The sequence below is a fragment of the Idiotropiscis lumnitzeri genome, chromosome 1, assembly GCF_059441095.1.
Source record: "Idiotropiscis lumnitzeri isolate Australia: NSW breed Sydney's pygmy pipehorse chromosome 1, RoL_Ilum_1.0, whole genome shotgun sequence".
Classification (NCBI taxonomy): Eukaryota; Metazoa; Chordata; class Actinopteri; order Syngnathiformes; family Syngnathidae; genus Idiotropiscis; species Idiotropiscis lumnitzeri.
The window spans coordinates 31,673,065-31,700,839 of NC_142391.1; the positions used below are offsets into that span (position 1 = coordinate 31,673,065).

The 27,775-nt window shown below is 41.0% G+C and overlaps 1 protein-coding gene across 1 annotated transcript; it reads left to right on the plus strand.

Annotated features, from left to right (window-relative positions):
* Window positions 1-27,775, plus strand: LOC148344244 (3',5'-cyclic-AMP phosphodiesterase 4D-like). Its single transcript, XM_088295293.1, has 4 exons — window positions 1-347; window positions 8,196-8,298; window positions 24,471-24,534; window positions 27,253-27,775. The coding sequence occupies exons 2-4, from the start codon at window positions 8,264-8,266 to the stop codon at window positions 27,493-27,495; spliced, it is 342 nt and encodes a 113-aa protein (XP_088151419.1). The 5' UTR covers window positions 1-347; window positions 8,196-8,263; the 3' UTR covers window positions 27,496-27,775.

Genomic DNA, 27,775 nt, shown 5'->3' on the forward strand with positions numbered 1-27,775 from the left:
ACGTCTACAGCTCTCTGGTGACATCTACAGGTCCCATAGTGTAGTACACGTTTAACCAGAAATAAATGCTCACTCGATCGACAGGATGCATTTACTTACGTGGAACTCTTTCAAACGAATGCTTAGTACATTGTAGCAGAAAATAGAAATAATGCCGTGTTATATTAGTCACACTATAGTGTAGTTGGTTTTGCACCAGCAGTTTCTGTGGCGGAATTATCTGTTTAATAGTAACTTGACCACTACAAGGCCACTTTATACTTCATCTGATATATTGGCACAATGTCAGGTTTCATACACGCAACACGAACGGATAAAAGCTGCAAGCCCGCTTGATGCTGGAAAAAGTAAGTCAAAATCATCATGAATTCACTTACAAACAATTAAGATTAGCCTGAAGCGGTTAGTACACCTGACTTCTGGACGTAGAAAGTGGCTTAGCGAAATTAGTTTATTAGCTATCTTATTTGCACAGCAGGTCTAACCACAATGTGCTTTTGCTAATATTTTGGACAGCTAACGAGTTGTATTTTTTTAATGGTTACCGTAAAGTGTAGTTCTACCAGGTTTCTCACGATCGATGCGTAAATTATTTATGAATGGGTTCAGTTTAATTAAAGGTAAAGGTAATTTGATCAAATACGTTATTTCGGATGTGTCAAACTGGCAGCCCTTCACATTAATCATTAGTTAAGAAGTAGCTTTCACTTTCGAAAAGGTTTGTGAGCCCTGCTTTAGATGATCTTGGACAAGGGCTTAGCATGTCAGCATCACAGTAGTTCTGGGTTCGAATCTCAACTCTGGCCTTCCAGTGTGAAGTTTGCAGGTTCTCCCAGTGATTGCTCCTAAACTCCAAAAACACACATTTTCGGTTCATTGAAGACAAAATTGTCCATCGGTGTGAATGTGTGTGTGAATGTTTGTTTGTTGACTCTTCAGAATACATTATGTGCTTGTAGCCACTAGCCAGTCCAGGGTGGGTAATGCTCACTGCCGACGTCACGCACTGTGGATTGAATTCTGAGTTGTGTTTGACTTTTAAGCATATTTTCCCCAAAAGGTTTGTTTGAAACCAATGATATTGTTTGAGGGTGTTCCACCATAAAGTAGTTTCATCCTTTCTCCCAAAGTGTTGAGCTATCCTATAAATTGTGTCAGCCTGTACTATGAGTAAATTCACCTTCATTATCAATGCCTTAACTTTAATTTCACACAGTTTCCACTCGACTCCCCCCTGTGACGACCCAATTTCACAGCACAAAAACCAAACAATAATATGAAGTGCGTGACGCTGGGAGACAAGTCGTAAAGCCCTCGGAGGTTTTCGGGAGCTAATTTACATTTCAAGTAAATAAATTTCATCCCCTGCCCAGTTGCTGTGAAATTGTTTTGAAGTGCGACAAAGGCCTGGTCACGTGTCAACAGATGAATGGCAATGGAAATCCAGGCTGATATGTTCGATTTCACACTGTACTAATCCCACCTGCACCAAGTGGCATCGCTTGCTTCCACTGGGGTGTGTGTGTGTGTGTGTGTGTGTGTGGGTGTGTGTGTGAGTGTACATGAGCTGACAGTCCCTCAATGCTTTGATTACAGCTGATTTATGTGGGGAGAGGCAGCGGGAGTGGAAAGGACAGGACAAGGTCGTGCTAACCCAGCCGCCAACGATCTGATTCTCTTCTGCGTCTCCCCGCAATAAAATATCATCTCAGGGAGCTTTTAACTCATCTTTTTGGCTTTTCATTTTTTTGTACTGATGACATGATGAGAGGGAGTGTTTCACCACTTGGAGGAGCCAACGCTGCATTGGATTCTGCTCGGGGGTGATTTTTTTTTTTTAACCCACGTTTTTTCTCCACTATTTCTTACTAGGACAGTCGTTTTGGGGAATATGAGCCAGATACAATCACTATTTCGGAATATTTGATTAGGGAATGCATTCAATAAATTGACATGCTTAACAGTAATAAAACATTCAAGAAAAAGATAACTGCTGTTAATAATTAATTGTAAAACCTGTGTAAAAAGACATTAAGCACTGTCAGAATAAATTGCAATAATGGCTGGACAATATTGATTTAAAATAACTAATCCCATCCTCAAAAATCAAAACGTTCCCCCGTTTGCTCACAGAATAAGCTAATTAAAATGAAATTATTCAAACTAAATTTTGTCACACCGCAATTTGTTCTATTTATCCTGTTGTTTGTATTCCTCAACATTAACTTGCATTAACTTAACACTGTAAAAAAAAAAGACTGAATTGAATAAAACCGATTCATTGCCCAGCCCTAGTAAAAAAAAAAAAAATCGATATATTTTGGATCTGTGCTCTACTTAGATGAAAAGTGATTATAGCTTGCTTGAGAGGTGAGTCTTTTCACATATATGTTTCACACAAATTGCATTCCAATTTCTTTCTTCTTTTCTAATCAACAGAACTGCATTATATTGAACAGTCAGGACAGGGGTGTAATTTCTTACATTGCAAGTTGTATGGTTGCCATGGAATCCAACATGAAATGATAAATGTCACCCATCAAAGAGGCGAGCAACATCGATAATATGACTTGAACGTAGGCCCTCCATGCTTGTGCAGATGCAGCATCGCAAAAGCTCTTTTTGACAGGTGCTCCATTCTAGTAAATAAGAATCTAAGCTTGGCTGTTTGTGACGGGAACACACAAGTGCCTACTGACTTTTTACAAATGGAACAACACCCCCCCCCCCCCTTTTTTTGATTAATATGGTGAGTGTGCCGCTTTGCCTTCAAAGGGAATAAAAGCTTCAACAAGCTCATCTTTGCTGATTGGTACAGCCACGATAAAAGGCTGAGTTACTTTTGAGGGATTATTCAAAAAGCAGCCTCGACACAGGAAATGAAAAAGACGTTTCACACGGCAAACTGAAATTCAGAAGCTCCGTTAGACAGCCGTGACCTTCCCTGTAGCCAGGATTTTCTATTTTTTTATTTTGCTTAATGCATGAACTGCCACTGCACTCTTACTGAAAGTTGAATGACATATCATTGAAGCAAGTTGTCATTCACAGAGGGCAGAATAATAGTTAAGATCTTCAGGTCAATCCAAACCATCCTTGTATTTTCTATACAGCTTTTTTCATTACGTTGTAAAAAAAAAATAAAATTCAAGGGTACAAACCTCAATAACATTTTAAGTTGGGCAATTCAACAAAATATTTCAAGATTTGCTGCTGGGAAAATTTGCCAAATTTTACAAAAAAAAAAAAAAAGATTCTCCTCCTGCTTTCAGACCTTCTATTGAGTGGGACAAGTCGCCCAACACAAATAACAAAATGAAAACACTCACAATGAGCATGGACCGTGTAGCAAATGCGTTCTGAGTTGCAAGCAGAAATTGGAACTTGATCGCTAAGCTAACTACCGTAAGCTGTTAAGTCGAAGTACCACGGGAGCCACAAACTGCTCCTTTCCTGGAACTTCTTTGGAATAAAAGCTTCTTTTAATGTAAATTTCCCGAACAACCTGCTACATGTGACCGTATCATAATGTGTCTTTAAACTTGGTGAAGCAGCATGTGGCACCACCCAAAGTATTTAATTTTTACTCCTTGTCCCAAGTCACTGCAAACTATTGTATGTTTGTGGGCATAGCTGCCATGTTCGTCACTTGTAGGGCTGCACGATTTTGAAAAAAAAAAAAAAAAAAACTAATTGCGATTATTCAGACCAGTATTGCGATCACGATTCAATTTGCGTTTTTTGTATTTTACACGTTAAAATGCATTAAAATGCTACTGGTATCCTTTTCTGTGTTTATTTTATACACTCTTCAACTTTTCCTTTACACTTGTTTCTCATTTCCCCGCTCGCCACTCAGCATATCCGCTCATCTCCTCCACTGCACTCTTCCTCACGCATGCACCCACACGACACACACGTCACACCCACATGTCACAATGCTCGCAAAACTACGATTGTGAGTCAGTTTAGTTTCAGTCAAAGAATTTGATCAATATTCTGTAATACAAATCACTAATGAAAAGTATGAGGCGCTCTCCTCTGGCGATTATATTGTATTCGTTTTTTGGGGGCTAGAAAAAGCAGCATATTCGCCATTGCTTGTATCAGACATGCACGATCACAAGTTACAATGTTGCGATTCGTGTTGAAAAGATGCCCTGAGAGGGAGCTTGTCGCCCGTACGCACCAATACTTAGGAGATAGTTTTCCGATGCCATTTTTTTAAACGTGAATGCTACTGTTAGCGATCTTAGCTTAGCACGTGAATGACCGCTAGTTGTTGCCTCCCCTTCATCTGTTTATTTCCAACAGGCTTCATACTCAAATCGGTGCTGGTGTTTTAAACGTTGAAATACGTTGGTTGTGTTGTTTCTGGATTTGATGCTTTTTTAAATTTTATTTTTGATGCGGTTAATTTTTGTCGAATCTGCCGTACGTCCAAATAATAGACGTACCGCCCGTCTATAGCGCGAGCATCTCCCTCTCCGCATCTACGGCGGCAGAAGTTACTTCCATTACATCCACTTCCGTACACGGCAATCACAGAAAAAACAAAAGGTGCACGCGTAGTGTGTTATTGTCGGACTGCGCTGACTGTAAGCACCCGAGCGCAGACTAATGCGTGTTAGCCAATAACACTGATTGGCCAGCGCCATTAAGAACCGAACATCATCAATTCTGATTGGCTAATTCGTCTGTCACTCAAACGCCAAAGGTTGGGAGAGAGGAAAAAATACAAAACCTCACTGTCTTGCGATTAGATAATCGCACTATGTCAAACCTCAATGTCGATTAGATTTCAATTTATCGTGCAGCCCTAGTCACTTGCATACTGCATTCCGGGCATCAGGTCTTTGAAAAAAAAAGAACAAAACAAAACAAAACAAAACAATTGCGGTTCCATCCATCATTCACTGTAACCATGGTGAACAACTTGTTTGCAGGTCATTTGCTGACTGGCGTTCAAAGAAAAGCTCCTCGTGAGGGATGCGCAGCCTTCTAAAAACTAAAGGAACAACTTAACTCAGCTGAGACAGACATCAACTCCCCGTGGTCACGCTCCACTCCCCTCCCACTGATTTATCACGCACACGAGAAGCACACAGATGAGAGTAGTTCCCCACTCCCCGGTCACAATATTGAGCACGTCTGCACGATCTAACGAGATCCAATAAACGAGCGCTGCCTTTTGCAAAGATAACAATGCTCGCCTTTGAGTGACACTTTCAGAGAGGTAACGAGGAGGTTATGCTTTTGTTTGATCAGAGTTTACTTATGTGCAGTTTTCCTGATGTGTAATGATAGGAGGGTACTCTTTCAGGATTGAGAATTTGATTCAAATTTTCTTGCTGGGCAGAACGGCACATTTTTCGTGCTTTACCATTGGTGAAGTGAAGTCACTGACCCCTTACTTACTCCGGTCAATGGCCCGATTTAAAAAAATAAATAAATAAAATGATCGTGCCAACTTAGCTCTGCTGTACTATCATCCACAATCTCCACTTTGCTGTAGCAGCCCTTAGTCTCTTTACTGTAGCTGACCGACGTCATCAGATGGGGCTGTAAACCACTGAAGGTCACTAAGGTGACAAAAAATGCTTGATATTAGCGGTTGGATTCCATATTCTCGAGACAGATGACAACATAAAAAAAGGGACGCAGGGAAAACGCAACAAAACTAAAGTCAAAACAAAATAAACAAAAAGGACGCGCCTGCGTTTGCCTTTTAATATATTTCCCGTCTGAAGTTTTTTGATGTAGCGACCTGAACAGTTTTAATAGTGTTTCAACACGGCTCTACTCGATACAATACTATACAATACAACTTTATTTATAGAACACATTTCCCAACAGCAGGAGCTGTACATAGTCCTCGCTACCTCCAGCAGCATTTGGTCCGCAGACCTGAGGCAGTGTATGTTATTAATTAAAATTAATTTTTATGTCATGGCAGTAAAAATGCTAGTAAGTTTGGGTCGGATTGGGGAAGTCTGCTTCAGAGTCTCTGCTTTGGCGTGGCTTTCATTTTTTCTTGCTGCTCCTCTATCACGTGGCGCCTACAGTTAAGATGCATCATGCATCAGACTGTGCTAATGAAGACATTTCGTATCCCAGAATGTGTTTCGATGTTTTGTTAACTAAGGTGAACAATAACGTCTTTTCAAACATGAATCCATCATGTCGCTTTTTTCGGGTTGTATAAGCCCACGTTGGATTGAGAGAGAGAGAAATAGCTGAGCTGCAAAGTTATTTTTGTGAGCGACATCTTATGCAAGCGTGGATTGCCGGGGTTCCCGACAGATGCAAAATGTCAGCGCTTTCATGAGAGGATGTTCATTAGCATCTCCTCGGCATTGTCAGGCTGCACTGAAGGCTCCAAAAAGGAGCGACATTGACAGAAATGGCGGAATTAGCTCCTGTTTTCTCACCAAAGTCTTGACAGACTCAAAGGAAACGGCTTGTTGAGCAATATTTAGGTTACTTCTTTTTGCTAACAGCAAGTGGTAATATATTCAAAATAGATGAGGCAGTGCTGTTGAAAAGTTAAACTACAGAAATCATAAAAAATGTTAAATGAAAAAATGATTGTCATTGTCTGTCAAAAGTGAGCGTTGTAAACTGAGATAAAGCATAAAGTGTGAGGCACAATGTTGTGTGCTACAATTATGTAATTGTTGTACAATTACAATTTTTTTGTCATGATATTCCAATTTTGTTCCTTTTTTACTCATATTGTTGTATGATTCTGGGCACATTATGTCCTGGTAGCATTATATTATACATAACATTACATTTTTCCATATGGTTTTTGGATTTTTATTTCTAGACATGATATGTTTCCTCTTATTTTCTCATTCCAACTCAGTACGATGACATCCTAAAAATGAAAACTTTTTTGGGGATTAATTACAACCATTTTCTCTGAATATAATAGCATTATTCTCAGAACATTATAACTATCATTATAATAGATATATATTTTTTCCATTTATTTTCGCAATTCTCCTTCCTTTACATTATAAATTTTTTTCATAGCAAACTAATAACTTTGTTCTCATACTATTGTTTTTATTCTCCTAACATTCTTTTTTTCTCATATGATGTCATTTGCGTCTGCCTTTCTTTGCCAATGACATTAAGTTGATTATCACTTTTTACTGAGTTTACCCACCTCATGCCGAATCCAACTTTTTTTCTCCTATTATATAATTGTTTTTCTCATAACATTGCAATTTTTTCATGGAATAATAAGTCTTTTTCCATACATTGCCTCCCAAATCCTTGGTAAGACACAATTCTTTTCAGTATGCTGTAACACTTGATCCAATAACGTACATATGCAACGTTTTAACCATAATATCCTGTGCGATAACCATCTCCTCCCCTTTGCTTGCATCCTATCTCAAGTTTGCGGTAATTACCCAGCCTGACTGTCAGTCCGCATCTATTTACTGTAGAAGGTCTTGCTCATTGGCAGCACGTCATACGAGTGTTGCTGACAAGGTCAAGAGGGCGTTCCCTCGCGGATGGCTCATGTTGCAAATGGCAAGCGAGGAGGAGGCCGCTGTTATTTACTTGTTGTTGGGTACCGTCGAGGTATTATTTGGCAACGCTTGCATTCATCCAACTTTACAGCGAGGACAACGTTGCCTGCTGACTTGTTGATATCAAAAAGGAGTTGTGCTCAGAATGTAAATAGAATCGGGGGGGGAACGCTTCAATCAAGTCACGGTCTTTCTCCACTTTCAGCTCATTTTTCTGGCATACACCGCAAATTTTCCACTCGGTGCGGAACATTCAGTTAAGTCCTGTCAGAAAAAGACAATAAAAAGTGTGGCAGGTGTATCCCGGGTGTTATTAGGCCAAGTAAACATAACAGGGTTGTGTAACACCGGCTTTTAATTCTCTGACCTTTACCTTTTACAGCCTAATGCATTCTAATAGGCCAGTGCAACCTGGGATGACCCCCCCCCCTCCCTACTCACACTCACTCTCATACACACAAACATGCATTATACACACATGGACACACACTCACATACACACAAGGTTGTCAAGGAGATAAGAGCACCATGGTGCTCTTATGAGATCAACCCCCAAAAATCTTCATGTGGTTTTCAATTCTTAATGTACAAGTACAATTACAACATCTTGTTAAACACGCACGCCGTGTTCTTCTTTTTGCTCACCAGCACCCTTCCTGATTAACTGCGAGTGAGCCCTGCCTTGTTTTTGGAGGTTGTGCACACCATGCAAAGAAATGACCTGTCCGTGGATGACACCCAGCGGGACAGCGTGAGTAAAACACACCTCGATCACTTTTGATGCCCTGGTGTTGTGATCCTCATATTTCAATTATTTAGCTTATTAAAAAAAGAATCTTTAATCAAGCCATTGTATGATCAATGTTATTATCATTTATGTGGGATGAAACTGGGGTTTAGAATTTAAACGAGGTTATTCAATAGGAATGGATCAGAGTGACTTGGAGGTGACAAGGCTGCACACAACATTGTGGCGCGATCACATCAACTGGAACACTTTGGAACAATTGCAGAGTCTCCTCACGGCATGGAATTTGTAAAACTCTGCAGGGAACTTGTTTTCCTAAAGTCTCAGCAGTCTTTGTGTGAACAACAGCATCTATTAACTGAGATGTCTGCAGTTACGTTCTCTTAATTTCCGACTGGGAAAAGGAGGCTTTTATTTGTCTTAAGTTAATCTGGCAAATAATTGGAGAAATGGTAATTGTATTCCTGTTATATAGTCTTATCTCCTGACAAAAATGACAAATTTGTAGAAGCGGATTGTTTGTATTTCGCAGTCACAAAAGTAATCAATATTTCTCAAGCGCTCTCAGAAAAATGATTGATCAAATCACTTTCTCCATCTTCCTCCTCCTGTTTGATAAACGCATCAAAGTCCTCTTCTTCAGTGTCAGAAAGGAAAGCACCAAATCTCTTTTCTCAGTCTCTATTTCATTGCCGCTGTCAGTGTCTAGTGTCAGTGTCGAGACGATCGGTAAATGAGGCTCGTAATGCATTTCCTCGTGGCGTCATATTTAGAGTTCAAAACGTGGGGAAAAAGTAGCCGTTTATAACCGGGAAATGACGTTAACTTGTATCAGATGCTGTTTTTATCAAAAGTGAATGCAACACGTTACTAACCAAACTCCATATACAGAGAAATAATTGCATTCATCACCTCATGAATTTGTAAATTTCAAAGAAGTTAACAGTCTCGCTTTTTATAGTTATCAGTCTGGGATGCTGCTTGCTTGAAGTTTCATCTCCTTTATAATCGTTTGTATTGGATTCAGGTTTGCTGACTGACTGCTGTTCCACGACTTGAACTTTGTTTCGCTGGTATTGTTTTGGGTCATTGTCATGTTGGAAGACCCATCCGCAAATCATTTCTATTGTTCTTGCTGCGGAAAGGAGGTTTTACACTACATGGTTCTGTTCATTAACCGACCAATGTGCCCGTTAACCTCTGCCGAAAAACACCCGAGAAACATAATGTTTCCTTCTCAAATGATGTCAACGCTGTGTGCGAGCTATCTATCACACCGCGAGCTGTCTGATTCAATAGACGTTTCTTAGAAGTCCTGATAACCGCCGGACAGGTCGGAGCAGTCATGTTTAACTGGAGCTGCAGCTCACATTGACCCGCTGAGTACGGTCCTGGCCTTTTCCTCTCACGCATGAACAAGAAATTCGATTTTTCTCGATAGCTGTGTACACCCAGATGGAAGGCTTCCAAATGGGCTGACATGTTAGAGGAAATGCATTGGGCACACAGATGGTGCATTTCTTTCCATGGGAAATACTGGAAAGGCCAAAACGTTCCCGGTAATATGATGTGAAATATAAATGGAAGATTTAAGCTTTTTCCATCGCCGTTGTGTGTCTCTCACATGACTTGGAAAGTATGAGTCACACGGAAAAATTAGATTGAAATGTCAAAACGACCATTACAGTCAGGTTATGATGATCCACTGAGTTTGAAAACTGGGGAGGAGAGGGTTAGCGGGGGTTCATATGGAAGCTTCAAGCTTCTGGCTGTTCTGTCGGTGATGAGCAGTGTTGTTTGTGCCAAATATACCGCTTGGAATTATGGGCGAAAAGTTTAACCTTGGATTGACCGGACCGGAACACATTTCCCTTCATGTGTTTGGGCAATCTTTTAGGACATAAGACCTTGCCCTGAAAGGACCCTTGGTACGCTGCAGTTGAGCCATGATATTGCAGTCCTGTGATAAATGTTTTTTTTTTTTCAGGAGCAAAGGAAAATAATTCATACCTTTTACATCCGCTTACAGTGACAAAGAATATTTATGAGTTATGTTCCTCTCAGTTTGTTGTGATGTATTGCAAAGTCAAGATTAATTTCCACAAAGCTCACAGTGTCATGAAGACGATGCATTCCCATTGAAAGCCAAGTGATTCATAGTTTTTTGACAACATAAACCACACACTCATTTTGACCTCCACACATCACTTGGGACTGTGCAAATGCATCTTTGTCAATCACCTGCTCAAAATATTCCGTTCGCAGTCCAAGGTTGTCGACACTTCATTTACGACTCACTTGTTCATTAAAACGAATTAATTGCGATTTGCTTCTCTCTTGTCGTTAACCTCCAATACAAAACAAATGGAGGACTTGTGCAATAGTGGGGATGTTTTGATGGACAGTTCTGGTGGCCTATGCAGATATTTATTAATACGGTGTGATAAAACATGTTAGATTGTTTAGCTTCATACGGTACTTACTACATGCACTGAAAAAGTTTTTGTCCCCAAAAGAAAACATCTAAAGTAAGTTTTTGTCTTCTCTGGGGGTTTGGCTTTGCTTCAGAGACAAGCAAACAAAACTGCATGCAGCTTCTTTGCCTCAAAAGGATTTAACTGAGGGAGTTCAGACCCCTGATTAGAATGCCTCCTAAGATGGAGATTTTCCGGGCACGTCCAATTGATAGGCACCCCGGAGGTGGTCCCCAAACACGCGGTAGGGTCGATACAGAACTTCCACTGGCCTGCCAATGACCTGACGTTGTGTACTTTTGATGAAGAGTGCTTTCAACGGTTAAAAAGTTCTTGAAATTGTTCAACAACTTGGGAATTTAAAGAACACTGTCAAAAGTACAGAGGCTACGCAAGTAACTGCAAACCACTCATTTAATGATAGAATAGGGCCACACTGGAATTTGCCCAAAAATGAGCTTCAATAATTCTGGGCCAAAGTTTTACGGAATGATGACTAATAGATTAATCTTTATCAAAGTGATGGAACGGTTAAGGATTTAGAAAAAATGATCTGCTCATAATCCCAAACACACAAGATCATCAATCAAACAGTGAAAGATGTCAGAGCCTCCTGCGAACAGGATTCCTAATCTTCATTGATATATTATAACACATGAACTCAGAATTCTCCAGAAACATTTTGCCTGCAAGTTTGAAGAAAGATGCAAACTAACTGATTAAGAACTGAACCATAACACAAAGCACACTGCCAAAACAATAAAGGAGCAAAAAGTCATGGGTCAGGTCACTTGTCAAACTTAAACTCTGTAGAGCAGAGGTATTCAATTAAAAGTCACAGAGGTCCACGACTAAAATTTCTTCCATTTAAAAGGTCCGAACCAAAGTCCAACTTCCCGAAATGTCTAGCCTATGTTCACATTTTTATATAATTTCAATATTTAGTCATTTTCAACAGAGTGCACTTATACACTAAATATTTAGCAATGTTCCCATTATACACCTTTGCCAGTCAAACAAATATAAGGCGTTTATTTCACATTCAAGAAAATGTGGCTCCAGGAACTTAAGGGTGCCACTGCCAGAAAAAAACAGTAAAATATCTCCAGCAGAAATATATCAAGCGCTAAGCATTGCGTTAACATCTCAGCTTTGACACCACTTTTTCTTTTGAATATTTTTTTAACTTGAAAAATGAGTTTGTGACTGCCCTGCCAGTGACTTAAATCTGGGTTGGAACGGAGTCAGGGCCATTGGGATTTGGTAGATTATTTCACACATCCGGGCCCAGTGTTTTCCTTTAAATAATGTTTGTGCAACCGCATTTAAGCACTCCTTCACAACTTCCCCATCACGTTTTTTTATGTTTCCCCAAAATCCATGATACTTTTACTGAATATTCGTTTGCATGCCGCTGGAATGTAAACGAAAATGTAAAAATCTGTTGTACTGCACTCGAAGTTCGATGTTTTTGCATGCGCTCACCTCAAACGTCAGCGGATAACTTTGCACAAAAGGGCGGTGCTTTGTTTCGTAGTGGCGCTTCGCAATATTGCGACGGTTTCGGAGCATATGATGCACACTGGTTTTGAATTGGCAGCAGCCAGAACGAAACTAAATTTCTCCGTCCATTCATTTAAAACAACACGGATCGACCTTGCTAACTTTTTAGCAAGGCATACTGTCAGCATCACTCTCTTCCAGTCTGCTGCGCAATTGGCAGTGGGTCGTAAACAAAAGATTTGATTGGCTCAAATCAGTGACGCATTTTCCGTATTTACTAGAATTGCAGCGCCAACGTTTGCGAATGCGCCCTGAAAAAAATTCATCATAGATTGGTCATGGGTCCGGGCCGAACCATCCCGCGGTCCGGATCAGCTGTAGTGCATGAAATTCACCCACCTACCTAACTACAAATGAAAGGAGTATTCCCTCACTAACCCTCCCACTCCCAATAAAAACAACAGCTGAAAGTTGTGTTTTTAGGTGTCATAGCTGATTCAAAGATTATCATGGGGAAATAAAAGCAAATTTTTAATTCTCATATTTCAAGTTGGGCGGCACGATTGACTAGTTAGCACGATGGCCTCACAGTTCAGAGGTGCAGGGGTCGATTACGGCTCCAGCCTTCCTGTGTGCTGTTTGCATGTTGCATGCCTACGTAGGTTTTCTCCGGGTACTCTGATTTTCTCCAACATTCCAAAGACATGCATCGCATGTTAATAGGACACTCTAAATTGGCCCTAGGTGTGATTATGAGTGTGTATGATTATTTGTCTCTGTGTGGTTTATAGCGAAATAAAAACATGGCAGTAGGGCTGAATGATTTAGCGTTTTGTTTTTTTAATCAAAATCGTAATTCCAGACAACGCGATCATGTGATCTTCATAGCTTTATTATACAACATTCCTGACTTACCTAGATTCTGCTGTATCAACTATATAACACACAAAAGCAGTCTCCCTCCTCTCCTGACAAATTCCCCAATCAGAAGCCACATATGTGACTCTAACATGTGCCACACTAAGGCACAAGCTATTAGCTGCTCTTGCTAGCTCATGTGGTGCAATCCTCTCCTCTCAGTAACTAATCCTCACCTCTATGGCGGCAAATAAGCTACACTTCCAATAAGCCTCGTTGTCACTGAAGGCAGAGGAGGAGTAGCACAAGAGAGAGCGCCAGAAGCCAGTGCTAATCGCTAAGCTAATTGTGACATCAAAGAGCAGAAAAGTGAACAGTACACTTTCCCAGAAGTCTTACTGGAATGGCATCGAAGCAGACAGCAACCAGCTAAGAACAGCAAATTAGCTGGTGAAATAATACAGAAAGTGTTTTGAGTGGAAATAATAGAACAGAGAAAAGTGACACACGAAGCACACTTAAAACTGGAAATTAAGAAGCCAGGATAATATATATGGTATAAAGTACATTATTTCATATATTGAATATTTACAATTTCAGCTATATATTTGTCTTTGTTTTCTCTATTTTGAACTGCAGAGTGCTGAGTTAGGAGATTTAAACAACTATTGGTCTTAAAAAAAAAAAAAAATATATATATATATAGATATATATATATATATATATATTAGTGCTGTCAAGTGATTAATTTTTTTAACTAATTACAAAAAATTCAATGATTAATCATGATTTATCAACGACTATTTTTTGCGAAGCCTATAACAGATATTTACTTGAATAATATCTTGGAATTGATGCAAAATCACCAAATATGAAATATATTTCATTCAAAGACTGTTCTAATAGCTTTCTTGGATTCTTGAATACGATCGAAATGGAGACATCTTTGCAGACATTTATTTTCGAAACATTTCTCAAAACTGCCCACAAGTGCCACACTCCAGCAGAGTTGGTTTGCAAGGCCCAGTGGTAACTTAAACACAGTGTTTAGTTCTGAGACGTGCTAAAGACAGCTAATATGGCGCAATATTTGCAAAGTATGCAAATTATTTTTGAAGTAAATCAAACTGAGTTAAAATTTAGAGTTTTAGGTTTTTTTTACACACATGTAATGACAATTGTCCTAAAGCTTGGGTTGGGAAAAAATATCTTGAATCGAATTGAAATCGCAATCTCTGTCAGAGAAAATTGGAATTCAATCTCTTACCCCAGCCACAAGGTGCTGGAATAGGTTGATTACTCTGGAAAGAGGGCTTGACCTTGCAAAAGGACATTAATCTGCAAGCAATTTAAATTTGACCCTTCAGGATTCCAATTTGGTCCCAACAGCACAACCATGCAAGCGTGTAACTGTGTGATAACAGTCAAATAAAGCAATGGCAACCCTCTGGATCATACTCAGAATTGTGTCTCAGAGTCCCTGCCCAAAAGAATACATAACATTTTCAAAAATTTCAGCTGCTCTACCTCCCAAGCTCGTCTTTTAGGAGTTAAACAGCATTAAAACAATTTAGCGCACCTGTGAAAAGAAGTTCCACGCAATCTATTCACGACTGTTTGGCAATTTGTACGACTCCATGCAGAACAGTGATGCAGCACCGTTGCTGAACTCTTGACTAATGACTACAACAAGACGGCGGACAACCTGACGTGCTGTATGAGCGAGCCAATCGGTGTGGCGTCTGTAGATGTCTATCGGGTAAGGCATGATGTCACTTTATTAAGACAAGTAATAGTGCGCGATAGTATGTTTTTAAAACACCTGGGAACCGTTTTAAATGACCAGAAAAACTTGCACATGTCCCCTTAGAGCAATCCAATGGCTGTGAGTAAATGACAAGAGGGTTATTTGCAAGATATTTGGCAAGGTCATCCCTGTTTAATTACTTGATCTCATCAAAAGTCAAGCTGAGTGAAGCTGTCGGGTAAAGGTGGGGAAAAGAAAGAGGCGTGGACATCAAGAGTACCGATAAAGGCGCTTCGGGCGCATGCACAGACGAAGCCCAGTCGTGAGCCCGAAAGTCGTAGTGCAGGGACGCGGGATCTCACTTGATGAATGCGTTCCCTCTCACGACGCTCTTGGGGGTGGCCCGTGCAATCAAGCGCGGCTATTGATGAATAGTCATGAGTCACCTTATCAGCATCACCATGGCAACACAGATGCAACTGTAGCCCCTGTAAATGCGCCGAGAGAATGGGCCAAATGCACCTCGCTGTTTCCTTCCTGCACACTTTCATCTTGGTCACCACTTAGAGCTCCTAGAGCGGGCATGGAGCCAGGTGCCCGTATATAGATGATAGACAGGGATTTCATTTCATGCACGGGAACAGAAATAAATGTGGAGTTTAATTTAAGTCAAATGAAAATGCAATTTAGAAAAAAAGTGCTGTAAGTGCAGGTGATTGGTGGAAGGCAGATAGGAGGAAAAGTGGGTGACGCGATATTAAATGAGCAAAGCTGGGGAATTAAATTGAACAGCATCGGTGCAGGACAACATTATGAAAGAGATAGAAGAGTAACAGCTGCAGGAAATAAACAGTCACGATATGGAACAATGGAATGAAAAGGTCGATGATTCATTACATCTCTGCAGGTAGCGTCTCGCACTGACAGCGACCGCGTGAAGAGTGCTTGAGAGCAGCAATGGTTTAAAGTACTCAGTTTATTGATTTGGTTGACTTTACGTGCAAAAAGTATGTTGTACACTTACGTTGAAGTGAAGCACACTGTTTGGTAGCAGAAGGTGCAGTTTATTCAGACCCAGTTAATTGAAGACGTAAACACCACAAAGGCAAAGTTTAGTCAAGAACAATTTTGAACAGGCTTGTAAAATTAGGATCTTTCTTTTTCTGCCAAGTAAAGATTTGTTTTTTTTTACAGAAATTGTGAGAAGGTTATTGTAGCTGTAACAAAGCGCTTTCCATATGGTGCCATGTAAATTTGGAGCACAAATTAAAACTTGTAAACTCATATACAGTATTGAAGAACAGCAGAAACAGCGACAGTCTCATGTTGATTCTAAAGCTTAAGAATAAAAATGTCTTCAAACGGGTTTTAAAACTGGACAGTTAGACTTGCCCAACATTTAATGGAAGATCAGTCCATCGAGAAGGACCAGCAAAAGCACCTGAGGCTGCGCTTAGTCCTCGGCACCTCCAGCAGCATTTGGTCCAGAGATCTCAGGCAGCGGGCGGGTGCGTAGTAGTGGACGAGCTCGGAGAGGTACGCTGGGGCGAAGCCATTTAAAGATTTGAAGACGAACAGAAGTATCTTAAAGCGAACTCTAAAGTACACTGGGAGCCAGTGTAGAGAGGCCAACATTGGGGTGAGCCGTCTTACGAGTACCAGTTAAGAGGCGAGCGATAGTATTTTGGACCAGTTGGAGGCGTTTAAGCAAGGGCTGGCTGACTCCAAAGTAAAGTGCATTACAGTAATCTCGCCTAGATGTAACGAACCCATGGATTACTGTTTCGTTAAGTGCTGTTGGGAAAGAAAGGGCTTCACTTTAGCCAGCTGCCTAAGGTGAAAGAAGCTGGATTGAACAACAGCACTGATCTGCTGAGCTAACTTAAAATCACTGTCCAGTTTAAAACCTAAGTTTGAGACTGTTGGCTTTAGATGAGATCCGAGGGGGCTGAGGTCAACAGGATTGAGAGTAGAAGGGCCACTGGGACCGAACACCATAACTTCCGTCTTCTTTTCGTTGATATTCAAGAAATTACGTGACATCCAAATTTGGATTTCCTCTAGACAGGACTAAAGTGGTCTCAAATAGAGAGTGTCTTTTTCAATCAGTGGGACATTGATATGACTGTCATCCACATAGCAATGGAAGGAACTTACATGTTTTCGTGGGATGGAACCTAGGGGCAGCAAGTATAACAAAAAAAGCAAGGGCCCCAAAACGGAACCTTGTGGACCACCATACAAGACCTTTACCCATTGACTTATCCAGTGACTAATTGAGAGATGGTATCTATCTATTACAGTGGAAGCTGCAATTGAAGGGGATACGATAATTCACCTGAATAGAATACGCCATTGGAAAGATTGGAAGTAACAGAGCTATCAGTGTCCTCCACATCAGTGATTGGCGCGGCCAATTGATTGTTTTTTTTGAGCCTCTGCTTAGCTACCTGCTTATTTATTCATCAGCGTGGTGAGCAATCCATTGCAAATTTGAAACGATTACATTAATTTGTCGTTGTGCAGTGGGGGGGGGATTGTATGTATCTCTTCGCTTGAGCATGGCAAAACTCATTTGTTTTAGCTATCTGGTCCCGAAATACTTGATTGTGTCTGTATGTCTGCTCGCTTGACTAAGCAAACCCTGGTCTTGTGATGAAGTGGAGAGCTAAGCAGGCCTGCTATTTATTTATTATTTAAACCCGTTCTAAAAGAAAACACCACCAGCCGCCCACCATTCTCATTTCACAGCCTGTTGAGCGCATTTAAAGTGTGATTAATCTCGCAGGTGTTTGGCAGCATGCTCGGCGAGAATGTAGGCTTGATGTATGAAGAGTGATGCGTGAACTCTTCTAGGGAAGGTCGTCATGGAGATTTCATGGCGCGATAAAGCCACCTTCCCGTCGATGTCAAAGTTTAGCAGCTTTCAATTCACGGCTGACACAGTGAATTTCCTAAAATCGGAGCCTTACAGCGTGAAGGCAGAATGAATTGCAAGTGAGATGTTCTTTCTTCCGCTTTATTTCTGTTCCGTGACAATGACTTTTTGGGACAGAATAACAGAAAATGTGCTGCATTCGTTGCCCTACTCTGGTCACCCCCCAAAAATTCCAGCCATACACAATGGATGGAGGGATGGACAACTCATAATATGGGTTGTCTGGAATATGGTGCCTGTATGCACTCCCTCCTGCTACTCTTTTTTCAAAGTTTCAAAGAATTGTTCTCCATTTATTCCTCTCTTTATTCCTTACATGTTGCGTTTTAGAAATGATCAATTTACTGCATCAATGTGGCCGATTAATCCACCAATTTCTTTCATTATTTGACAGCTGACCAGTCCCTAAATAACATTTGCACTCAAATTTCCAACCAGCTACGGAATATTTATTGGAAACCAAACAAGAAAAAAACGTCTATCTAATCTGTCGAGAAGAAGCTCAGAGAGAAATCACAGTTCTGGCCGGGGGCATTTAGTAAACAGGGGCCCATTAGGGAAAGCAGCTAGAAGGAAGGGAGAAGTTTTTGGAATAATATTAAAACTATGAAATTACGTTGAACTGGGGTTTCCAAACGTTACAAAATGAATGATAAACATAGAGACAAACAGGATTGTGGCATGATCACGTACATCATCGGCATCTACTGAAAGTTGAATTAAAGATCATATTTAATACGGTACTTGTTTACGACACACGGTAAGACTCCACACTTTAATTAACTGCAATCAACTATTTATTATCTGTGTGTGAACAATGTGAGGAATTTCCTCATCCTAAATTTGTCTTTTTTTTTGTGGTTGATGCACCCACCGACTAATGGTGGCGCTGCCTCTTTTCGCGAAATGGCCACTATTTGATGACATTAGGTAATAAAATCAAATCTGGCGACAGACTTTTCGAGAATCATTTCAAAGACTGCCACTAATCACCTCCTCTCCTCCTCTGCTGTGCATGTGAAAAATGTGAGCTCTGTATACTCAGGCAGACGAAGTGAGTTAATTTTTACACCCTCCAGGATTCTCAGCCAGGTGAGACAGCAGATCGAGCTGTTAAAAAAAAAATCTACACATGGCTGTAAATTCCACGGTGCAGCAGATAAAGCTCTCCTTTTACTCAAGTGGCAAGCTCATATCTGCCTTGTGTGCGTGCGTGTGTGTGTGAGCAGAGGAAGCAAAAGTACTCACACTGCTTGCATGCTTAAAAATACTAGCAAAAGAAGAACCAATGCAAATCCATAGTTAAAAAAGTACAGACTGGAATGTACTTAAGTGGAAAAATAATGATTTTTAAGATCAATTCTGATTAGGAAATCAGCACTGAAGTGAACAGGTCCTACATGAGCAAAATAAAACATAATTACATGTGTTTTTTTGTTTCCTGAGAGCGACTTTTTCAACGTCACAAGCTGATGGCTTTTAGGCTGACACTAGATGTATTTGCCACAAATCATTCTTGTCGCCAAGCAATTTTCCTAAATAAGGCCATGGAGGTTGACTATCGGGCTTCTGTGAATCTGTTGGTATTGCTGTCAGTGTACCTTAGTTCATTCCTTGTCGCTGCTGTCCCAGTTTTTTTTTTTTTTCTGCCTCATAATGACCCAGGAGATCAATCAAACAAGGTCTCAACTGAGGTTTGCCTTACCTCTCTCTATTTCTCTTCTTTATTTCCTCTCGTCATCCGCAGAGGTTGATTTTGACAAAGTAAAGAGTAGAAATTACAGATACCTGTTTTCAAATGTAGGCAGTAGAAGTAAAGGGAAGATAAATTATACCCAAAAATGTTCTTGCAAAAATATGTTCTATGTCGGCGCAGGTAACAGCTCAGCTTCAGAAAACAGGTGAGCCATGATTGCACGTTAGCTAAGCCCTGAGCAACTGTGATGTCATTTTCAGTCGACACAAGTGACAAAATGGCCGCCTCCTGAGATGGCCACAAACTGGTGGATTTTACTGTTTAACTCATATCCCACAAACGCAGTATTAATCTGAATGTCATGTTTAAACTAGTGGGCCTGCATGGATCATTTTATTGAAAATCATTTTTTTGGGAGTTGACTTCCCCTTTAAGTAGAATAACATTTCTCCTCTGTTATTTCCTACTACTGTGTGTTGGAAATGACAGAATCATGAGGAACATTCATATCCCCTTTACGGATTCACAAGCCCTCACCCCAGAGGCAGCGAGACACAAAAGGAGCTATCAATAAACTGTAGACAAAGCTTGCTCTGAGTGTGCTTCAAGAACTTTTTTCTGTCTGTGAAATTGCTGGCAGGAAAATGGAAACGTTAAATCACTTTTTTCCAAGCTGGTGACTGAGCACTTCTCCAATTGTAATCTTTCCTATTCATCTCCTCCGCCCTTCCTCTTTTTAACTTCTTTCCCGATCACTTTCCCTTGCCTCGCTCCTGGGCTTTGCTCAACATTCATTTCAGATTCACTCTCCGATAGTGTCGATTGAGAAAGTCACAACACAGAGATGGTTGATCGCATGCTCGCGTTGATGAAAAGTTGCACTTTTTCCGGAGACTGTGTGCAGGTGAACTCGTGGCTCCAAGCCATGGTGGCAAACTCTCTTATTTATTGCAGCGCCTTCAGAGAGCTTGCAGCCAAAAAGCCAGAGAGGAAATTAGGGCCTACTAAATTCAGACAAGACTGCACTACTTGGAGCAGATAATGCTGATGGGATAAGCAGCAAACATGCATGACGAAAGCAAACAATTATTAAAAATCAGCAGAAATTGTTTTTGTTCTAATTGTTGTCATGGGGTCCAAAAATACTGTATCCATGTAGAAATGCCAAAAACTACAAAAATTTGTGGGCGTGGCCAGGAAGGCCATAGAGCAGGGGTAGGCAAACTTTTTAATAGGTGGGCCACAATGGCTTCTAAAATTTGACAGTGGGGCCCGACCAGGAGCAGATGGATGGAGTGTTTTGGTTAACCTCCCCTCATCGGAGAAAAAAAACCAAACATTTAATTTTAAATGAAAATGAACAAAAGCATTACAACAAAATATATGTCTTTGACACACCACAGTATTTAGAAAATAAAACATTAACACGGTTTATTAATGACATTTTTTTCAAGTTCGGCGTGCCGGATTAAATCGTTTAACGGGCTGCATGTTTGCCCACTCCTGCCAAAGAGCCACAAGGGGTGGTCTTGGCCACCAGATAGCTCCGCCCCTGCCAATGAGGACAAGCGCTGTCAAAAATGGTCGGATGGAAATGTTGTGTTCGGTCTCTGAGTTTGTGGATACTCAAATGCCTCGGGCACGTTCGACGTCAGCAGCATTGAGCACTGGGGAGCCTCACACTGCTGAGGACAGCTCATTGAAGACCTCCCAAACAACAGAGGCATGCTGCGATTATTGTCATTAATCTTAAAAAAAAAAAAAAAGCCTGCACATAAGTTTTTTTCCTACACACAAAATCCTACTTTTTAAAGACTCGAGTTGTTTACTCAAAGATCGAGAAGCTGAAGAAGCTGGCAAGTGGAGCAGCAAATTTGACCTTCCATATTTCAATCAACACAACTCAACCGTCAATGGAATGTCACATCAAATGCAGAAGAGTCACAACAGGCTAATTAACCTTTAACTGATCTCACTCAACATAAAGTGCCTCTTCAGATATTTGGGGCCAGATTTACTAACGGTTTGCACATGAAAATACGGGCGCTAAATTGAACATGTGGAAGCTTATCTACACTCCTAATTGTGGGCTCAACCAGGTTTGCATCTGCCAAACGCTCTAAATTGCAGCACCTTTTTCTTCCTGCATTGTGCAAAGAGTAGACTGTATGCAAATTGATGAATTTAGCATGCGCACATTGGTTCTGACACGAACGTTGCTGGCTGACTGTGTCTTTAAATAGCAGATCTGAAAGACAGGCGCAAAACTAGAATGTAAAGCAGTGCCAGCATAGCACTGACAAAATGAGAGACGGCGCTGACAACTTTTCCACTCGTAAACATTTTTGGAAAGCGAGCAAAAATTATTGCGACGTCTCATCGATTCAGCAATGCAATTTTGTTGCATCTGCCTGATGTAAGGTCTAACATGCTGCTTGTCACAAAAAGGAGCCATGCCATATCACATCACCTATGGAAAAAAAAAAACTTTCAACTCTGCATTTCATTGCATTTGGGTCATTTGGTGCTGACCTTTTATGGATACAAGCAGCTCAGGCATTGCAACACTACTTACACACAAAAGGACGAAGAAAACAAAATGTATCACGGAGTTTCAACTATTACTGTTAACTTTTGTCCGTCATATCCACCATTTAGTGGCCATTTTCACACCTGTTGCCAACAATACTCGCAATCTGTTCGAGTGCATGAACACCCAATTTAGAAGCCACTATTTTGGATCGTTGTAAAAGATTACAATCTTAATAAATCATTGCCACACGCCGGCCTAACGACAGTGTCTGCAATCTTTTAAAGCTTGCATGCAAATTTGCTCCCGTTATTTCGGATCTCAGTAAATGAGGCCCCTTGCAGTGAAGCATAGCACAAGCGAGTTACACGCAAGGAATGTAACGGATAAACACAAGCAATACGATGGCAATAGCTTGTTTTTTTTTCTTATTTCGTTTAGGGTGTTAACGGTTATTACTGTTTACCTCATTGGATGATGCGATTAATTTGACCTTCAACCTGTTTAAATAGTTAGGTTAATCAAAATCAAGTCACTGTCTGTGGCGGTGAGTGTAATGCACCTAATTATGCGGAAATGACGCCTCGATGGCTTCTTGAATGAGGATTGACATCTTGATGGATGTGCATGAGCATGCGGTTTAGTGCTCTGTGAGGCATTTTCTGGACTGATAAAGATGTACAGTGTGTTGCAGTTCAAGCTACAAAGCCTCACGCCAACCCGCAGAATTATTTGATTGCTCTGCCCAGGCCACACATACATCAAATCCAAATCACTGCCTTCCATGTTGTCAAATCGAAAGATGATGCTCCACTCATGCCTTGAAGGTGTCGCTAGAGAGCATTTTGAATTGTCAGGTTTCTAAACTAATTTCTGTTTCAATTTCTCAACTCTGAATGCTAATGTACTTCTCTCAAAGGTGGAGATGCTAGCATGATTTGAATGTAGCCTCATCTCACCCGCCACAGCCGTTATTCATGTTGGAAGATAGCAAACACTCAGGACTTTTTTTTTTCGGGGCGCAAGTCTAGCACTCTAACTGGGCACATGGGTGGAGTTTTCTTTTTACGGCGGTAGAATACTTTGTGTGCTGTTGTGGGATGGAAGTGGACTTTTCCCAGCTAATACGCTCGGTGTCACTCATTTGCATCAAAATCAGGGCGGTTAAAAAGCAAACCCGAGTACGCCGTGTCTGACATTGCAGAAACAGAAAAATCAACCAATTTAGAGATCGTGGCGGGCGGATTACTGACTTGGAAGTTCAGAGCGCTAAGCCCTATTTTAAAACTCTAGACCGCCATTCCGCCGACTTGCCTTTTAACTGCAATGGAAGGCACAACTGAGGCTGGCATCTTACACATTTGCATATTCTGAACTTTTTCTAAGTATACGCCCCCTCTATCTCCGTAAAATGCCCCTTCGACATGCTCATTACTCTATTATCAATCAGCCGGTCAACATGCCCCTCATGCTTTTCTGTCGACCGGGGGATACGCACAATATATTTTAGTGTCCTTTGGCAATATAAGCACCAAACCTAGCAAACAAAAGAATAGACTCGTTTTATTTCTCGCTTTAATAATCAGCAGTAGAACATGGGTTGGTAAATCAAAAAGCTTTTCTGAAAAGAATTTCAAGAAGAGTGACTTTGATGCAAATATTTTTGGCTTAGCACCATAAATGGAAAAAAAAGTTTCTACGGTTGTACGTTTAATTTTGTTGACTGGAAAATACAAAATAAAATGCCTGTGCTCCAATACGGATTGATGCGTTTGTGAGTGGGTGGCGTGGCGTCTGCTGGCAGGGGTTACCCTCCTGTCATTTTGTGTTGTTGTTAAGCCACAGTGGGAGCTCCAACTGTGCATTTTTCTGACAGAAATTCACCAGGTCGTCGTCTAACCGCTCTCGAGCTGCCAATCATCCACCGTCGACTCAGATCTGAAATTTGACCCTGATTCCAAAGCGTGCCAGAGGAAACGGGCTCAATTCATATTCGATTTGCAAAGACGGTTTTGAGCGTAAATAAATCAGCTTCTGCACTAATATCTTCAGGCTTGTCGTCTTTGTTGGGTTACAATTAAACGTGCACTTCCTCAAGGAACACTAGTCAGTGCTTTGAGTTTTGAGTCGACGCCGCTATCAGCCTAAAGCTCGGTGGGATGGATCTGTGTATTTATGCCTATTTTGTGAAAAAGATGGCGGTCTCACAATATTTGTTCAGTCACATTGCTACATGCTAACTCAAATATTGCCACTCTAACACAAATTTGCTTTGCGGGACTTAGTGGACCTTGTAGATGATCAGGTATGGATAATGGGCCCAACAGCAAATAAATGTCTCAGGCTAATCCAGCCTTGACCTTTTTGGAGTAAACCAGTGTTTAAATGGGACTATCTTGAGCCGTGGATTTTATTGTGTCTATTTTTAGTGAGGTGCGGCGATGCTTGTACACATGGTGCGGAACTATCACCTGGAAAAGTGCAGCGTGGAGGGTACGTGCTGACGTCTGAGCTTTACTTTACAGGACAAGCTTCATTATTCATGCAAAGCAAATGAAAAGTCTGCGCGCTTTGTAGCAAGATAAATGGGAACCATATCAGTCTCAATTTATCATGCTGTTCCAGCCTGTGCATTTGTACCTGTGTATTCAAGTGTGCCCTGAATTAAAGATACTCCTGCGGGCGCTCAATAGGCAAATAACTGATTACCTTTCCACCCTCCCTAAGGACACTTTACCAAAGGAAACCCAAACAAAACAAACAATTGAAGACGTTCAATGGAACTCCATCTCGTCCACTTTTAGCCATCTTAGCCTTGGGTATATTGTGTGTTCAATAAGGGGGGGTCGAACGAAAGGAACTCATTCTAGAGTTCAGTCCATCACAAGCCTGACTGAAAGAAATGAGTCAATTGTTTGACTTTAATGGAGTGAGTTTGTTTGAGTTTCTCAGCATTGCAGCTGCTTTCCCTGTATGGGGGATCATTGAAATAATCTGTTCACTTTATGCTACATCGATCACCTTAATGTGTTCCTTCTGAGGTACCTCAGCGTTTAGGTGTAACTTCATAGGAAAGCACACGATCATTTGCAATAAAAGCAATCCAGCTTTGTGTGACTGGATGCCACACAAGCGTATATTAAAAATAGCAGCAGCAGCTTTGCATAACTGAGTCATGTTGCGGGTCAAGGGTTTTCTTCCTTTAGGGGAGTCAACCATTTGTTTGACATTTTTTTTTGTAGGATGGCTCAGTAAAGCAAATCCCATTCATCAAAATCCAGTGTTAACTGTGTTTTACAGAGCAAAAATACTTAATATTTAGCTTTTCAGCTTTCGATGCGCTCCATGTACCGCTGAGACTGAAGAGCCGCCTCGGGCAAAAGCAAAGGTGTTGGCAGTCAGACATTAAGCCTTTTTGAATTTAGCCACATTGTGTTTTCATTGGTTATTTAACTGATATTTGTATTTTTTTAAATCAGTGCCGTCGAACATGCGTCCCGTGGGTCGGATTTAATCTGAGAAGATTTGGTAAAGTATAAAAATAAGTGCGGCCACCCTGAATTCAACAAATGGCTGATGTTAGTTGCGTCATACACATCTCTCTACCTGATTCAATACATTTTGACTATAACATCAGATCTTTTCACGTTTATCAAACATTTCAATGAAGCGGTAAATGTGCAAACCATTCAGTCGTAGTGCTCAGATGAGCATAGCAAGTAGAACAGGGAACTGTCCTCAATGTCACTATTTGACACACAATCTTAAATTGCGGTTTGATTTATTAAAAACACACATGAAAAAAGCATCATGCCAAGTAAATCAAACATAAAGGTGTTAAATATGACACATTCTTCTCCTGCTAACATAAACACACAACCAGGATTAACGTCCTTATAACGTCATGAATTAAATGCATTGCGCCACTCTGGGAACCTTCAATGTGCAAATTAGGTAGACATGACATACCTGTGAGTACGGCAACATTAAAGCTGGTACTGTCTCCTCCCCCATCACCATGAGCACTGGCTCCCCCCAGGGCTGTGTGCTGAGCCCCCTCCTGTTCACACTACTGACCTCTGACCGCTCTGTGACATTCAAAAGCAAAAAATTACAATCGTTGCTTCAATGTGAAGATGACCAAGGAGGGTCATGTGTGTTGGTATTACAATCAAATTCCTTGAATCGCCTTCCAGGATGACACCAATATCATGAAGTTTGTTGATGACACAACTGGCCTGGTCATTGCTGGAGAGGAAAAGAGCCTACAGGAATGAAATGGCTCAGGTGGCATCCTAGTACAACAAAAACAATCTCTCCTTAAAAGCCGTGAACAATAAAGCTGTGATTATTGACCCAAGGCGGCGGAAAGAGCAGCTTGCACCGCTGGCCATCAGTGGGACTCAGGTGGGGAGTGAAAAACTCTTTGATACTCACATCTGCGATAACCTCATATGGAATCGCAACACAACGCCCAACGTGATATTAAAACTGTACAAGACATTTCACTACACATGACAGTTGCGCCACTTAGAGGACACACTTGACCTGGATTAACCAGAATATCCACTCGCAACGAGTGCGCACAACATTTGAAGCGGCCAGACAACACACATCCTCATCGATTTATTTTATTTCCATTATATTTATTTATTTGAGATCATTTGAAATTATAATGAAAATAACTGTAACTAAAATGTAATTACCATCATAACTAGCACGTAGTACGTTTGCATGCCATCTTTGTGCATCCATGACTGTTGAGTGGACTTTGATGTTACGGATTATTTCAAGCCGTTCTGCTTATTGCATTTTTTATGATGCGCGTTGAAAGTTATCATGAACAACAAGCTGGAGAAATGACCCCATTGATGATATTCTGCAAATTGATGATCTTCTGTAACAAACATTCCGTGCGCTTTGATGTTGTGGATTATTTCAAGTGGTTCTGGTTATTTCCGTGATGCAAGGTGACAGCTATCATTAGCAACTGGCGGAGGGAACGGTTGCATTGATCATTGTGTGACACGTCTATGTTACATACGCATGCCTGTGGATCAGAATGCATTCCGAAAGAAGTGGCATTGATGATCTATTTGATCTTGCTCCTTCTCACTGCGTGGTTTTTCTGAATTTTGTCTTTTTTTTTCCACCCCCTGTTTTTGTCCGCACAATGTGGTTATTCTATTCTGGTCTTCCCTGGTTCTTCAGGTTTCTGACGATTCAACGGACTCCCCGGAGCTGGGTCCTGTCACCTGCATGGAGCCCTTCCTGGTGCGGAGGCTGTCGTGCCGCACGGTGCAACTGCCCCCTCTCGCCTTCAGACAGGCCGAGCAAACGTACTATGACCGCAAACCGGAGGCCGATACGGTCACCGTTCTTCCACGGCCCAACACTCTGCCGCTTCGCACGCCGCCTCTCATTGCCATCACTTCCGCTGACACCAGCAGGTAGGACGGCCGACATGTAGGCTTTTGGCTTTTTAAAGTAAAACTTTCTGTGAATGAGGGCAATCGTTATTGACAGTGGTTCTTTAATCAGGCTTTGGGAAACACCGGAGGTGTTTGTGAACCATTGCTTGGGATTCTTCAAAATAATTTCCAATAAAGTGTTATTTAAAAAAAGTCCATACCTAGATGTTATAGTACAACTCTCAGCCTTGGGCCAGTTATAAGCTTTGATACGATTGTGACGTATCCAAAATAAAAGGCATGGGTTACGATAATAATGTGTG

What these genes read in the sequence shown, in the direction of transcription:
- LOC148344244 (XM_088295293.1), top strand. Translation starts at nt 8,264, where the DNA reads ATGACCTGTCCGTGGATGACACCCAGCGGGACAGC. An exon ending in ATGACACCCAGCGGGACAGC is followed by an intron (nt 8,299 to 24,470) that starts GTGAGTAAAACA and finishes GTCTATTTTTAG; the next exon opens with TGAGGTGCGGCGATGCTTGT. An exon ending in GGAAAAGTGCAGCGTGGAGG is followed by an intron (nt 24,535 to 27,252) that starts GTACGTGCTGAC and finishes CTGGTTCTTCAG; the next exon opens with GTTTCTGACGATTCAACGGA.